General features: G+C 32.4%; 2 protein-coding genes across 12 annotated transcripts; one reads left to right on the top strand and one right to left on the bottom strand.

The window, feature by feature from the left end:
• The first annotated feature begins 969 nt into the window (after window positions 1-969).
• Window positions 970-6576, top strand: LOC114187553 (phosphatidylinositol N-acetylglucosaminyltransferase subunit P-like). 9 transcript variants are annotated; one of them, XR_014995805.1, is made up of 6 exons: window positions 970-1625; window positions 1814-1885; window positions 2332-2436; window positions 2629-2821; window positions 4434-6358; window positions 6458-6576. XR_014995805.1 is itself a non-coding variant. In XM_028075826.2 (6 exons), the coding sequence occupies exons 2-5, from the start codon at window positions 1547-1549 to the stop codon at window positions 2784-2786; spliced, it is 414 nt and encodes a 137-aa protein (XP_027931627.1). In that variant the 5' UTR covers window positions 975-1263; window positions 1427-1546; the 3' UTR covers window positions 2787-2821; window positions 4434-6576. The 9 variants fall into 9 exon arrangements, 5 of the variants coding, with proteins under 5 accessions (XP_027931631.1, XP_027931629.1, XP_027931628.1 ...); XM_028075826.2 differs by having other exon boundaries at window positions 975-1263; window positions 1427-1625; window positions 4434-6576; XR_014995807.1 differs by having other exon boundaries at window positions 2318-2436; window positions 4434-6576.
• Window positions 4194-13408, bottom strand: LOC114188479 (disease resistance protein At4g27190-like). 3 transcript variants are annotated; one of them, XM_085674665.1, is made up of 10 exons: window positions 13333-13408; window positions 13210-13261; window positions 12892-12953; window positions 12750-12776; window positions 11482-11578; window positions 11278-11386; window positions 10522-10594; window positions 7782-7850; window positions 5025-7700; window positions 4194-4818 (listed from the first exon to the last, which is right to left on the bottom strand). In XM_085674665.1, exons 9-10 carry the CDS (start codon window positions 7644-7646, stop codon window positions 4357-4359), a joined length of 3084 nt encoding a protein of 1027 aa, XP_085530791.1. In that variant the 5' UTR covers window positions 7647-7700; window positions 7782-7850; window positions 10522-10594; window positions 11278-11386; window positions 11482-11578; window positions 12750-12776; window positions 12892-12953; window positions 13210-13261; window positions 13333-13408; the 3' UTR covers window positions 4194-4356. The 3 variants fall into 3 exon arrangements, with proteins under 3 accessions (XP_085530791.1, XP_085530792.1, XP_027932852.2); XM_085674666.1 differs by having other exon boundaries at window positions 12892-12928; window positions 13210-13386; XM_028077051.2 differs by lacking the exon at window positions 12892-12953 and having other exon boundaries at window positions 13210-13386.
• Window positions 13409-15356: the final 1948 nt, after the last annotated feature.

Raw genomic sequence — 15356 nt, 5'->3', positions numbered from 1 at the left:
AGAAGAGATGATAGATTCTAATTAACAAGAGAAAACAACTAAACAAAAGAACACATAACAAAAATATAAGTTTAAAATGGAAGCAAAAGATGAGAAGAGAAGGGGATGTAAGAAATATGGAGGTGGCACGCCACTTGGGGATGGTCCATCCCAAGATGAGTTGTGGTTACCGCTAGTAAAACCAAGGTTCAAGATAAGACTAAAGAAAAACACACTTTAGAAAAGAGAGACTCACAAATACACACAGTGTTTTAAATTCAACATTTAGCAATCCTTTACAAATGAAGAGGAGAATTTCTTAAATAGGTGACATCCTAACAATAAAACAAAGATGAAGGATACATTAGCAAAATCACAAATATCTTCCATATTATTATACGCTAGGTTTTTTGAAGTAGAAAAATATAAAGGCTACATCAGACTTATATCTTACAACTAAGAACAAAAAGAATTGTAATTTGGGAGGTGTGAAAAATTTATTCTATACCAAAACTCGGTAATGCTAAAATAGAAATTGGTAAAAAAGAGGAACATTTGTGTTCTTGCTCACCATCCTTTCCTATTTCATATGCAAACTTATTTTCTACCCTTAATAACTTATTTTTCTCGGTTTGTATTGTATGATTAATATCCTTTTAACTCCCCATACTTTTTTAGTTTCAAACTTGAAATAAATCATGTCTTAAACTTTTAATATATTTTATTCTAATTTAAAAAAAATATATAATAATTTTAACCTAATTGGCACAATTCATTTTAAATGTGGGTCCATAAAATCTTTTAACACCTACAGAAAATATATTCAGTTTTTTTTAAGTTTAATACCAAAATATACTAAAATTATAGATGAATTTTAATTTTACTTTAAAGATTAAGAAGTAAAAATATTTTTAATCCCATTCTTTACAACTTAGTTATTGAATGACGTTTAAGATATAGATTAATCGCTTTGAGTGCGAGGATTATCTATAATTTTGAATGTACAAACAAATTGACCTTTCAAAAAGCACATTTACCAAATCCAAAACCTAAATCCCCAATCAGGTGAGCCCCATTGTCGTCGATGGTGAAGGAGGTGAATAGTGGTGCCATGTAACCAAAGCTTTGAAGAATTGCTCCATTGTGGCGCCTTGAAGCAGTTACCTCCTGTTCTCCTACTAGAAAAACGAAGTTAACTAGGTTTGAGGGTGTGGGAATGTAAACTTGAGTTTACGAGTTGATTAGTGATTTTGATAAACATGCTCTCACTTCCTTTTTTATTTGGTAATTCTGGTTTTCAATTCAATGATGAATGCACTCATTTGTATGTTTTTAAGTGTGTTAGTGAATGTAGTTATCGGTACCTGTTATGGTTGAATGTGATATTAAAAGAAACAGAGTATGCATTTTTCTAGAGCATTTGTTATCAGTTTAACTGTATTTGAAGGAACGCGACATGGAAAGTCCCCACTCTGTGAACAGTTCAAGAAGAACTCTCCGTCTGTCAAAGCAGCGAAGGGCAACTGTGTCCTTTTTTTGACCCTGATGACAAAACCTCTGGCTTTGGATGTCTGGCGATCATGGCCCTAAGCCATCTGAAGTTTATGGTTTTTTAGGTTCTATTATTACCACTGTTGTTGCCACAGGTCTTCTTCCCCCTTTTATTCTGCTCTTCAGAATTTTAACCCTTTTCTGTCTTTTTTCTATTATAAGTGCCTTTCCATGCGCAATATTATATTTGATGATTGTAACTTTTAGTTAGCCACCAAGTTTTTCGTGACGCTCATATGGGAATTTTGACATATTGTATTTTAATATTTTCCTTTGTGAATAGTTATTTTCTTCATATGGGCATGTGTTCCAGAATCATGGCAACAATCTGCTGGCATCTCGTACTATCCTAGAGGTTAGATATCTTTGAACCTATGGAAAGTATCAGATGTAATTGTTTGGGTGCACAAAACAAGAATTTTTTGTCGAGAATACCTGAAGTGAGAATTTATGGAGTGTTAATTTTAAGGTTTACAAATGTAAACTCAGTCATGGTGCATGAAGTGTATTGATTTTGTCAATTTAGGTGTTAAGTAGGGCTTTTGGGAAGGGATGGAGGTTTTTAAGCCAAACTTCTTCCTTTAGAGACTTTAATTGTGAATATATATAGAAAGAGGATTTCAAATCAACAGTTTATGTAAACAATGTTAGCATCAGTTTTTGCTTTCAAGATAATGGAATGGAGAACGCAGTTCGCATATGTAGGAAAACAAATTATTTTCAGATATTGGGCTTTTCAGACTGTTTGTGTGACAAAAGGTTAGCAAAACAACTTCTGACTTTTCAGATATTGGGCTCTAGCAGTACCAACATATGTGATGGTGGCCATTCTTCTGATGCTGGGATTCTACATTGGCCATAACTTCATATCAACCCCTTCCCCTGCTCATTTAAACGCAGTTTTTGGTGAGTTTGATGCCAAATTCTCCAGTTACACGTGTGCTTAATTTTGATTGCTACATGTTAGTAAACAACACAAGTTTGATGCCAAATTCATTTGGATTTTCCTTTTCTTGATGCTGTGCTATAAGTTATGATCCAAAATCGAAAGCATTGCTTTTAAGTTCTGTTAACTGATATGGACTTCTCTTTGTTCAGATGAAGTCAGCAGAAATCCTTCGAGTAGCGAGTGTTCTCTAGAAGATGAGAAACCCATAGATCCCATTTCAGATATTGGCCTTGACAGAATCAATGATATCATATTCATTAATCCAATGTTGTCACGGTGGGAATTGCTGCCAAACAAGTGCTGCTAATTTTGGTTGTTGTCGGGGAGGTTATAGCTACGCAGGTAAAATTTCAATCGAGAATATAATGACAAATTTTAATTGAGAATGAGGATTTATATAATTTACGCCCAACAAATTTATTACAGTTTTCTGCGATAACATTCTTTACTATATAATTATAAACAAGAAGACTCTCTTGATAGTTAAAGCAAGTAGTTTAGTGAAGTGGAAACAAGCCTAAAAAGCGAATCATGCATATAAGTATGGTATAATTTTTTTTTTTCATTAAAGTAGTGTTTTGTGAAGAACAGGAGTGGAGTTTCTTTTCTCTTGTTAAGCTATGTCTAAGATTTGTCCAAAATGGTTTGTCTAATTACAAAAATGAATATTTTATTATATATAAATGGACAATTCTCCCTATTATAACCTTTGTTTTTGACAATAAGAACATTTTCTTTTAGTAATTTTTGCTATGAGTGATTCCTTTTATTATGAATATAATTAGTAATTGGTATTTTTGATCATTTGGGGTCAGGGATGAAATTTGGTCTCGGTAAACCAATAATCTTCATTTCGATCAATATGAAATTGATCTTTTTGTAGATGTTGTATAGATTATGCACTTGGTCAACATCATCAATTGTAAAATACAGCGGTAACAAACCATAATAATGTGACAAAAGTTTGAAACTTTCCGCAATCACATCACTAATAATTTAATTTATGCATGACATTTCAATCAAGTCAGAGAGTGGATATCTCCAGAGCATTGAAATCCAAAATTTTCACAATTATACTTTTTGACATGACATATGACTCATTATTGTTTACTTTTTTCGAAAAAGACAATAATATCTCCAGGATAGTGAAGGTGGGTCGTATCATGCACTAATTGAATTAGTTTAACAGACAAAATTTTGTGGAAAAGGTAGGAGGCTATCAATTATATATGTTTTAATCAAGTTGATGTTCTATAAGTTTAGTGTCATAGAGATATTTCCAATTCATTTAGTGAAGAGGGTATGATGGTTATTATTTTGAAACCTTAGTGTGTAGTTTTCATATGATTATCTTTCTGTGATGTTTTATTTGTATATTGGTTAAAACAGTATTCTTTTTATATCTATAGTTCTTTTTAATAAAAAAACTAAATTTAAACATTTATTTTTCATATAAAACACAGGCTATTTCATGATGATTGTAAAAAAAGAAGAAAGAAATAGACTTCATGTAAAGATTTTTATATTTCCAAAATTATGAAATGACAACCCAAATCAATGTTCAGAAATATTACATATCTAAAAGTCAATTATATGTTTTTTTTTTTCACTTTTTTTTTAGTGTTTGTATAAATTTTAAGGTATTCCTTATACCGTAGTTTATGTAATGTCTTTTCCTTGTAAAAGAATGGGAGATATTTTTAATAACTAATAATTAATTTCAAATAAAAATAACCACAACATTTTTGTATATGGGAAATCACTTCAGCAACCTTTACACGGACAATGAAAATTCAAATTCATACATACACAACTTTAGTTTGAAGTTAAGAACGAATGAAATTTACAAGTTAAGGTTGATACTATTGTTCAAGCACCTACATATTCAAATATTCTTCCAAATATTTTTTCATTTTTCTTCCGTGTTCAATACGTGCGTTACCTGATAATCCAGGAAGGCCAGCATACCATTCTTCCTCGAATTTTTTCTTCAAGGCTTCAAATCCTGTGGTAACACACACATACTCCAATTTGGGAAGACCAGTTAAAGTTATTTCGATCATTGGAAAGCTCAATTGAAGCCCTGGTTTTGTGCTATCTTGCCTCATCACAGTGAAAATGCTTGTCATTGAACTACAATTTCTAACCTCTAACATCTTCAAATTATCAAGATTTTTGGAAAGATTAACTGGAAAAACAGTTCTCAATTTCTCACAACCTTTGATATTTACGTTTTTCAGTTTCCAAAATGAATTTTCAGCATCATACTCCTCATTCCATATTGTTGTCAATTCACTAACCTGGGAAATCACCATTGTCTCCAGATTAGGGCAAGAAACCTGCATAAATCATATGACATTAATCAATACTATTAGCAGTTTTTTATCACATGATTGTTACTGCTGTAATTATCTAAGGGTTTCTGTATTTGTTTGGTTTTTTATACTTACATCATTGCTATGCTTTGGTTAAGTATTTATAAAAAGGTTTAAGTACTATACTTAATCTTGCTATGTTTTGGTTGATAAACTACATGATTTAATACCTTGTCATGGAAAAGTGTAGCTGTATTATCAGTGGAAGAAGAGGATCCTTCACTTGAGCAGAAACTGATTAATGCTGGGAGTCCTTGTAAGGTTAGAGAGCATAATTCAGGAAATTCTATGGGATGATTCTCTGCACCTTCAAATAGCACAATTGTCTTTATGGATGTGCACTGTGAAACTTTCAAAGTAGCAATATGAGGAAGACCATTGATCATTGATTTTGAGAAGAGACAGCCCATTGCATTGCACTTCTCTACTTTGATGACTCTCAGTTTGAAGAAAGATTTCTCAGATAAAGGACCACCATGGCATATGTACTCCAAATTGCTTAGAATGGTGAGAGACAGTGACTCCAAGTTCGGAAAAGTATCAAGAGAATCATTACCTGACCCTGTGGATAAGCATTTGACTTCAGCATTGTGTTGAATGAAGAGAGACTGCACTTGTGGAAAGCCATCACACTCCATATCATTAACAACATTCTGGACACCATTCAGTGTATCCAAGTACAAAACCTGAACTTCTTTCAGCATCTTTTTTATTCCATTCTCTGATTGAAACCTCCTGTTCAGCTTCAGTTTCAATGTCTTCAATTCATGATCACCATAATGTGCTCGGTCCCACCCGTTACCAATGAAAATTGTATATGATCTTAGGTTTCCAAAGAACAAGTCCACAGGCCATGCCTGCGGATCAGGAACATACATGTCTTCTATGTATGCCAAGTGTTCCAAGTCTGTAAGCTCTTTCAAGCTTGCGTTCTTGTTTTCACTGCTAGACATTTCAATCTTCCAATTACAGAAGGAGTTTCTCAAATATAATTCTTCCAAGCTTGTCAATTTGGATAGGACATTGGGTGGAATCACTTGGAGATTTGTGTCTCTTAAATCCAAGAATAGCAACTTCTCAAGCTTTACAATTTGCGCAGGTAATTGTTGGATCCTACTTTCAAGGAGGCCTAGCATTCGTAGATTTGTGAGCTCACAAACTTCTGTAATGTCTTCCAATCCACATTGATACATGGATAATGCTTCAAGGTCCTTTAAAACAACAAAACTAAGTGGCAGATTTGGGCAATGAAAGGAAACAAAATCTAGCACTTTCAGAAGTTTAGTCTCCTCAAAAAAGGAATCTGGAACATCTATTGTGGAATTTTCCCTACTTATCAGAAGATGTTTCAAGTTTGGACACTGCAACCTTACGGGAAGCTTCAAATCACCAACAGGATGTAAGTTGCAGAAGTAAAGATCTTTTAGCAATTCTTCAGGTGGCCATTCTCTGGAAATCACTGAAGCTCTTCGATCATGTTGGGCCATTCGATAAGCAGTCTGATGTATGTAGTCATCTACTTTGACCCAGTCCTTTCCATTTTCAACCACAAGACCATAGGCCTTCAGATCACTAATCAATGACTCACGCTTTTTTCTTGCAGAATCTGCTGTTTCCAGATTTTTGAATACACCTGCCCACATGTCTATGTAGATGCTATAACTGTTAATAAACCTTCTTCCCCTAATAGTAAGAAGATACAACAATGATTTGAGTTCCTCATTTTCTTCCAAACAATAGGACAATAGTTTTGCTGGTGAAATATTTTCCTTCAACTGCATCAAGGCATCTGGGCCCTTATTTTGTAATGCCTTTGCTAGGGCATAAATTAAAGAAATGGAACCTTCACAACTTCTCACTATTTCTTCTACAATGGAACTTTCCTGATCTTCATCAACACTTCCAACCATCTTCTCAAACAACATCTGAGCCTCTTCTTTTTGTAATTCTTGTAATTGAAACACTTTAGTAAGCTTAGAGGCACCCTTCAAATATTGTATGAAGTTCAAATTTCCTGATGTCAACAGTACTTTGCACCCTTCATGTTCATTACCAGGAGGAACTCCAAATTCCTCTAAGTCAAATTCTTGTGGGTTCAATTCCCCCCACGTATCATCAACTATGATGAGAGTCCTTTGCTCCCTTTTTATTCTCTGACGCAGTTTGTTTCTTCTTTTCACAAGACTTTCTCCATTGGTAAACTGCACGCCCAATTCATCTGCAATAGCATTTTGAACTTGCTCCTGATTTGGCTTATCAGTTACAGGTATGAAAACCATTACATCAAACAAATTCTGGTCTTTTGCTTTCCCTCTAATGTGTTGGGCTACGGAGGTTGTGCCTAAACCACCCAGCCCCCATACACCAACTGCTTGGATACTAGGGGTCTTTAGGGCTTCCATAATATCTTCTATCGTTTCATCTCTTGATTCTGGTCTTTCGTAATCTTTTGCTGTTTTCGCCGATACATGAGAATGTCCTTCTGCAATTAATGTTGAAATAACTGGTTGCATCTTTCTTGATTGTTTACCAACCTTGTACCGCAACAAAATATTTGTGCAAGTACTTTTGCCTTCATAGGAGTTCAATAATTTATCCCCTTGTCCAAGAATCTCTTCCACTCTTTTGAGCCAGTCACTTTGAGTCTGGAATTCTTCATCTTCCCAAATAAGATTTTCTCTCACTTTTTGCCTTTGATCTTCAAGAGTCTTGAGGCCAGTTTTGAGATTCTCCAAAATGCTTTTGTTGGAAATTAGGTTGCCAAGTTGTTGTGCAACCACTGCTGCTTTCATCTTTTGAAACAATGTTCCAATTGATCTTTCTTTCCTTTGTTCTTGTGTTGGTTGCTGCAAAAGGAGTTGATACAAGTTTAACCTAGAGGCAACAACTTTAATGAAGCAACACAAAATTTGAAGTAAATGGCTCACCCTCTTTTAAATAATGGCGAAAACAGAAAGGATGTGACTTTAAGAGCAATTTATCTTCAACTGTACTCCCTGTCATGAACAAAACAAATTGAACAGTGTTTGAAATACTAATGGAGTAGGATTATTTAATTTATTACTGGCATAAAAATAGTATAGCACACAAACTTCATAATTTTACGTTTAACTGGTATCGAAGGTACACGATGGTGTTTTTTTGTAAATAAAAAGTAATGTTATCGTTTTTCTTTTTCTATATAAAAGTTAGGCATGAGTATGCATTATGACAACTCATATTAAAAACATGACTTAATATTATGTTATTTATAATGAATTTTTATTTTTTAATTCTAAAGAGGCCAACTTATTTATAAAACGACTTTTTTTTTTAATTTCGAGAATATTTAAACTTTATTTTTTTTATATATCTTTTAAGCACTTTTTTTTATCTTCCTCAAAGAAACCACGTAAAATTTTTGTGAAACTGAAAAAGCCTCCCATAATAGTACATAATTACTTTGTAATCAAACATGTCTAAATCATGTTTAAATAAAAGCTAGTGGTGTTTGGTCATTTGGAGAACCAACTCTTATTAGGTAAAATTTAATTAATTGGAATGCAATGGTTTTGGTGATTGAACGTATAAATTCTTACTCAGTGAGTTTCTTTCTTTCTTTTAATATAATCTCTCACTATTTTAGTCATTGGGTGTTGGACGAGTAAATTATAGTCATACTAACTCCTTTGACTCGGTGAGCATAACCCTTACTGGACGAATTACAAAGCGTGCTTAATTCACTAGGTGATTCAAGTGTTGGTTAGGTGAGAGAGTATTTTCTAAACTTTTGAAAAAACTAATTTTTAAATGTTTCCACTTGCAAAAATTTGTGTTTTTTAAATGTGTTTTTATATTTTTATTAATATATTGCATTTGAATATTATTTTAATGTAATGAATAATTAATTAAAATCTATTGGCATTAAATCTAGTAGGATGTATATATGTGAAGGAAAACTTCTGATGGTTATGTTGTGATATGATATGTAATATTTTGTAAACAGTTATTTTTAGGGAGGTAATAATATGCATGTTTAGGTTATATATTGAATTTGAGATTCTGAAGGAGATTATTCTAACTCTGCTAATAATGAACTTGCATAGAAGAAAATAATAGAGGATGAGAGTTGAAGGAGATTCTTTTGACCTAGTTTATGATATGAAAACATCATAAATCATAGATATTTATCCTGTCACATAAATGAACTGAGTTCCTATTATGTGGTGACAACCACTACAAGAAAAACACTTATTACCGACGGTTCGAATTCGTCGATAACGGCCATAATCCATCGATAATAATACTTTACAAACGAACTTTCGATAAAAAAAATTCTGCAGGTAAACATATCGTGGGTAATACTTTATCGACGGGTTACAAAAGTCCATCAATAATTACCGATAGACACATCCGTCGTTCATGCCGTCGATTATTATCGAAGGATCTGTCCATCGAACGACCATATCTGTCAGAAAATTTATTCGTGCAGGCACTGTCATTATCGACAGATGCTTCCTTCGGTAATTACCGATGAACATATCCGTCAGTAATGCCAGTGCATGCACGAATGAATTTTTCGACGGATGTGACTGTCGATAATCCATCAGTAAGTGTAAAAATCACTCAAATGTAGGTTCAAACACTATATGGAAACAATAAATTAGCAACATAGCTACAACCGGCACCAAACAAGCAGACTAAAATAACCCAAAATCACATTAGATTTAAATATGTATGAATATGAAGTGTGAATAGAAATGCAGATTGAGTATTCAACTCACAATAGTTAAGTCCCAGCAGAACACATTCAGATGCAAGGAAAATTCAAAAACAAATTTCTAATGAATTGGCAAGCATAAGCATAGGCATAACTATTAATGAAATAGTGAGTTTTAGTGAAAGTAAGTTTGGTCAAAACTTTAGTTAACCCACCAGGGACTACTATGCAAAAAGAAAAAAAAATTAGAGTACATTTTGCACTCTGAAAATTAGTTTGGATGGAGAGTTGACCTATAGGTTGCTTAAGTGAAATACAACTTAGTGGGTTCCTTAGTCATGTTTCTTTAGCTAGATTTGTTAGCATGAATAACATTAACTTAAGTTTTATGGTTGTAATGCAGCCAAAAAATGCAAAGTCAGCAGTGAAATATTGATTGAAAGAAACCAATGCATGCAAATCAGCCAAAGACTCATAAAATTATGCAGAGTTAACGTTTTCAATTAGAGTTTACCAGAGAGGATAACTTCAAGCACATCAAAATGTTTAATTTTAATATTCCTTTATCTACTTGGTAGCTTGTGCTTAACTTTCACATAAAAAACCTAACAGAAAAATGAAGCTTAGTGAAGTCACATAAGATATAGTGGGGTTGTCTCAACTACAGATCACTTGAGTCACAATTCCCTTCAATCAATTCTAGTGGTAACAATTTTTCTATGACTCAAAAACAGGGATTAAGCTTGTGTAGCTATATGATTATGTGTGCCCATTAAATTCAAATCTTATACATAATATACTCACACTAAAAACTTCATAAAATTGATTTTTTTTATCATAAACTTGTGATTGAAGAAAACTGTCATATTTCTATCTTTTCTTTAAATTTGTGACCATGCTTTCTTAGTCATGTACATGTAAGCACAAATAGCTTAATAAATAAATAATTAACAAAATAAAAAACTTACTTGGCTAAAACTTTGCAAAAATTGATGTAGAGCAGGCTTTCACAATTACTTATGCATCTTTCTCTTAGATTACCTATTCACGAAAAGTTGAAGGTTTATAATCATACATGGCAGATTGACAGATTAAGAAACTCAACAAAGTCAACAAAAGCAGTGAAATAGTAATTCTAAAGAACTTGTAAAAGATTAACAAAAAAGCAAGTAAGAAATCAAAAGTAATCACACGTATTATATAGTCTAGTGTTGGCTTGGTGAATTGTTAAGTGCAAGAAAATATTTATAGTGTATATGTGTTAAGTGCAAGCAATAGTTATAGTTTTCTCAAAGGAGGTAGGCCATGGCTATATCATATTAGTGTATATATGTGTGCATAAGTAAAATTTCAAATTAGAAATGTGAACCATGTTCAACGTTGTGATAAATTTGTTGAAAGATTGGCAAACCACAACTTAAAGTTAGCTATACCATAGATCAAACTTGTCAATCAAACTATGAATGATATTTAGAACACAATTTTTAAGGAATCTATTGTGTATTTTAGTTACAGTGGTGGAATAAAAAATCAGCAGCACCAAAAGACCCTGCAACAAAACTTGTCACACACCAAACACTACAACATCATCATCAAAAACATACACCAAACACAGAGTGGAAACCCAACCAATTCACAACGAATTCACAATCATACCCATTTTTTATTTCCATGAGCTAAACCCATAAAACCCCATCCAATTAACAATGAATCAAGCTGCTTACCTCAACAACTGTTGAAACAGTACCACACCAAGGACTCACGACGGCCGAAGCACCAACAACTTCAAAATCTCCCTCGATAGCAAGCCACCCTCAACCAACAAAGACTCCACTAATGAAAGCACAAGACAAATTGCAAAAATGATTACACAATTGGAAAAAACGAATTGCGACAAAGGAAAAGAGAAAAGAAGAAAAAACCCTTACCAAGATTCCCTTCAAGGCCGAAACAAGAGACGCTTGATGGTAGCAACCGGAGACACTACGGTGGGTGCCGGAAAAACACGTGGACAACGGCAACGCCCTATACAGGAGGAGATTTTCAGAGTTGTAGTGTGGTTCTGTTTTTGGTGAGAATGAAAAGAAAAGGGGGAAACCGAAAACGAAATTGGATATTATCGAGCCATTACCGACAAATCATATCCTTCGGTAAATGAGAAGGTAACTTACCGACGAAATTACCGACGACCATCACAGTTTCTACTTCAGTTGATGACCTTACCGACGGATATGTACGTTGGTAATTTCAACTAAGGTAATCCATTGGTAAGTCCGTCGAAAATTCAACTATTTTTTGTTTATTGTTACCGACGCTCCCTATCGTCGGTTTATTTGTCGATAAACCATGTTTTTCGATGAAAAATTATTCGTCAATTTTTATCCGTCGATAAACAGTGTTTTTCTTCTATGAACTTAGTGAATATAATATGACAAATTTTAATTTCTGCTTCTAACTCAATATACAAGTCTTTGGAAAGTAGAATCAAGTGTATGATGGTAATAACGCATAACATGAGATGTTGACTTTTGACCGAGAGAGGAACATTTGATTTATAATAGATGTTTAATAAATGCATTGATATTATATTTATTATAATATACGGGTGAAATGTGATTCTAAAAAATTGACTAAAATTTGAATTGTTTATCTTGTTTGACATATTTTTGTTTCAATGTCAATTGAGAAAATTTGGTACATAATTTTTTTAAAATAATTAGATTAAAAATATTATATTCATTATTATTTTTTAATTTTGAAAACCAAAATCTATCAAAATTTTGGACATGATCGCCCGAGAACTAAAGATGTATTTAAGATATAAGAACAAAATATAATTAAAAAGATTATAACTTTTTTTTGGGGTTGAAGTGAAAAGAAAAAGTAGTATACAGAATCAGTGATGAAAAATAAACAGATAAGTTTTTCGTTTAAATTATAAAAAATTGTGATGTTATCTTGCGAAGTATTTGAGTATTGGGTAAAGTTCCAACACAAATTTGATTAAATAGTACTCCTCAATGAATATTGAAATTGCATTTTCAAAACTATTAAAAATATGACTACATATAACTCAGGAATTGGGAAAGTTGAAATTAGAGAAATCAATTAGAAGGAAAGTCTTAACCATTAAAATTTAAAATAAGAACCAAGGCAAAATTTATTAATTTAATTATAGAGAAAAGAGAATAAGTACCTGAGGTGAATGACTTTTTCAAAGTGCCTGAAATAATATGGATATCATGTTGAAATGAATTCATTTGTGATAGAACACGTCAATGATTTAAAAGGAGATTAAAATAACAAAATTTAGAATATATATATATATATAAAGGTACCTGAATGAGAAGAGAAGAAGAAAAACAAACTTGGGGGCTGAAAGACAAAAGAAAAACAACACCTATATATGGGAAAACAGATAATCTTCTTATAAGCTTGGATAAAACTACGAAATTTCCAATATTAATGAAGAGAACTATCACTAACAATATTTAATTAAATGAAAATATTAAGAACATCTTTTCAATTTTATTTTGTGTTGAATTCCAAAATCTCTTGAAATTTAATGGAGTGACATATTGTGGATATTGCAGCAATGTTTTTTTAAATGTTTCAAATAATAAATAGATCATGAGAAAGATACACACAAAAGCTACCTGTAAAAGTTTCTATCATGAATTCATTTGCATAGATTTCTTCTGAAATTTCCTGCAAAATATAAATTTGTAGGAAAATAATAAAATAGATAAATTTACAGAAAATATGAGTGAAGGTACTACCTGGTTTATTGGTACAAAAATTGTGGTGGTCGTATCTCTTTATCAAGTGTAATGTCTCTGATGTAAACAAAAATTCTTACTTGAAAGAACTATATTTATCACTTTTTTCCCCTTTCTCTCAATCTCCTTTCTCCCTTTCTACACCCTACATAACAGGTTATTCGTTGCTTATTCTTTCACTTCTTCTATATTCGTTCAATAACCATGAAGTTCTACTCATTCTTTGCTTAAAACTAATGTCAGAACAAGAATATTACAATTTCTTTTTAAAGTTTATGGAATATGAATAAAAAAGGAATTTCTATACTTTCACAATTGTTTTGTGTAAGATGTTTCTTATGTGTTTTGTATGTGATGAAAAACATTTAACATGGTCACTACAACAAAAAATGTTTTAGCAAGGGTTTTATTTGGCGTTTTTAGAGGTTTTAATTCTCGCTAAAATCAGCGTAGTTAATAAATTATCGACGTTTTAGAGTAATCCCTTCCTAGAGGTTTCAATGGGTTTCAAACACCCGCTACTTCCTAGAGGTTTCAAACTCCTACTATGCGAGTCATCATTTTAGTGCTTTTCCTTGGAGTTTCAAACCTCCGTTAATTTCATTTGTATTTTTCTATTGCACGTAAATTGATTTCTTTTAATCCACATAAATACGTGAGATTTTTTTTATCAGCAAAAAATAATGTATTGAATATGGACAATTGGGTTGTCCCAACACATAGACAAAGTAATATATACACAAAGAAAAATAAAATGCAACAATATAACTCCCCCTCTCTAAATGATGCTGCAAAAAATATTGTCATGACAACAACCCCATTGAAGACTAAACTTTACATTGTAGTTTGTTTTCTATAACAATCCCAAAAACTTGTGTTCAAAAAATGCTTCTGCATATATACTTGAATCAAGCATAGTCTCAATTCTTTTTATTGTAGACTTTGTGATCTTCGGTGGAACATCCAAAAAATTCTATAACCATGCAAAAAAAAAAATACAATCAAGAATCCCACAACAAAAAGCCACAACATTATACAAAACAAAACACATAAAGACACGTAATGGTGACACTCACTCATTGCGTTTTTCAAAGCATACATACAAGAGCAATGGAGTGTTAGATGTTAAGATTAGAGTCGTATTGATTTTAGACACATGGTTGGACATAAGAACCAATCTGAATACGAAAAAGATGCTTTTGAGTACTTATTTGTGATCCAGACCCATGTTTTAATTTGTGCCAAAGAAAACATTTTCTCAACATCTACTTTTACATTCCTAAATATGTTATTGTTCCTCAACATAAATACACGAGATAATGAAAAAGACAAGACAAATATTCTAAAATGATACATTATCCCGAATATAACATTCATTAAAAAAAAAAGAAAGTACATTATTTACAACTTAAGGTAAAATAATGTAAAACAACACAATTTCAAATACTAATTTCTAGCATATATAAGTTTCTTCTTGGTTCTTTCATTAGTCCTTCTTGGTACACACCACCAAAGGGGGCTAATACCAACATCAAAATTTACAGTAGCAATAAAAAAAAACAATTATTACAATGGTATTCCTCACTTTAGTATTTCCTCTCTGTTACTCTAATATCCAATCAGGGAAAAACAAAAATAAAAATTAATTGGAATAAAAACTTGTGAATATTTTTGTGACTTGCTTGGTATGTGTATGTCTTGTACACACATATACATTTATATAGTCAACCATGGGAGAATGACATGGTGTCAACTACCCTTCCATTGTAGTAATCCTCACTAGCAAATTTTATATACACAATAATTCTACGCATTACCTACGATAGTTTTAGGTTAGATCAAGTAGCAAACCTGCAAAGCAATTGCAAACACGTGAAATAACTATGAAGCAAACAAATTACCGAACCCTCAACGACCAAACCAAAGCCATTAAACTTGCAACTGCACAACGCAGAACAAATTTGATGAAAGGGGGAAAGTGAGAAATTACCATGAAAGGCTGAAAGTGAGAAATTAACATAAAA

This window comes from Vigna unguiculata, chromosome 6, assembly GCF_037176805.1.
Source record: "Vigna unguiculata cultivar grain cowpea cultivar isolate G323 ecotype 2 chromosome 6, ASM3717680v1, whole genome shotgun sequence".
NCBI classification, from domain to species: Eukaryota; Viridiplantae; Streptophyta; class Magnoliopsida; order Fabales; family Fabaceae; genus Vigna; species Vigna unguiculata.
This window is presented reverse-complemented; position numbering and strand designations above follow the sequence as displayed.

Bases quoted from the DNA above. Each gene is read 5' to 3' on its own strand.
- LOC114187553 (XM_028075828.2), top strand. From the start codon at position 1,547: ATGTCTGGCGATCATGGCCCTAAGCCATCTGAAGTTTATGGTTTTTTA. The intron at 1,626-1,813 runs GTCTTCTTCCCC...CTTTGTGAATAG, and splicing joins TACCACTGTTGTTGCCACAG to TTATTTTCTTCATATGGGCA. The intron at 1,886-2,331 runs GTTAGATATCTT...ATTGGGCTCTAG, and splicing joins CATCTCGTACTATCCTAGAG to CAGTACCAACATATGTGATG.
- LOC114188479 (XM_085674665.1), bottom strand. From the start codon at position 7,646: ATGAAAGCAGCAGTGGTTGCACAACAACTTGGCAACCTAATTTCCAAC. The intron at 4,819-5,024 runs GTATTAAATCAT...TGATTTATGCAG, and splicing joins CTACACTTTTCCATGACAAG to GTTTCTTGCCCTAATCTGGA.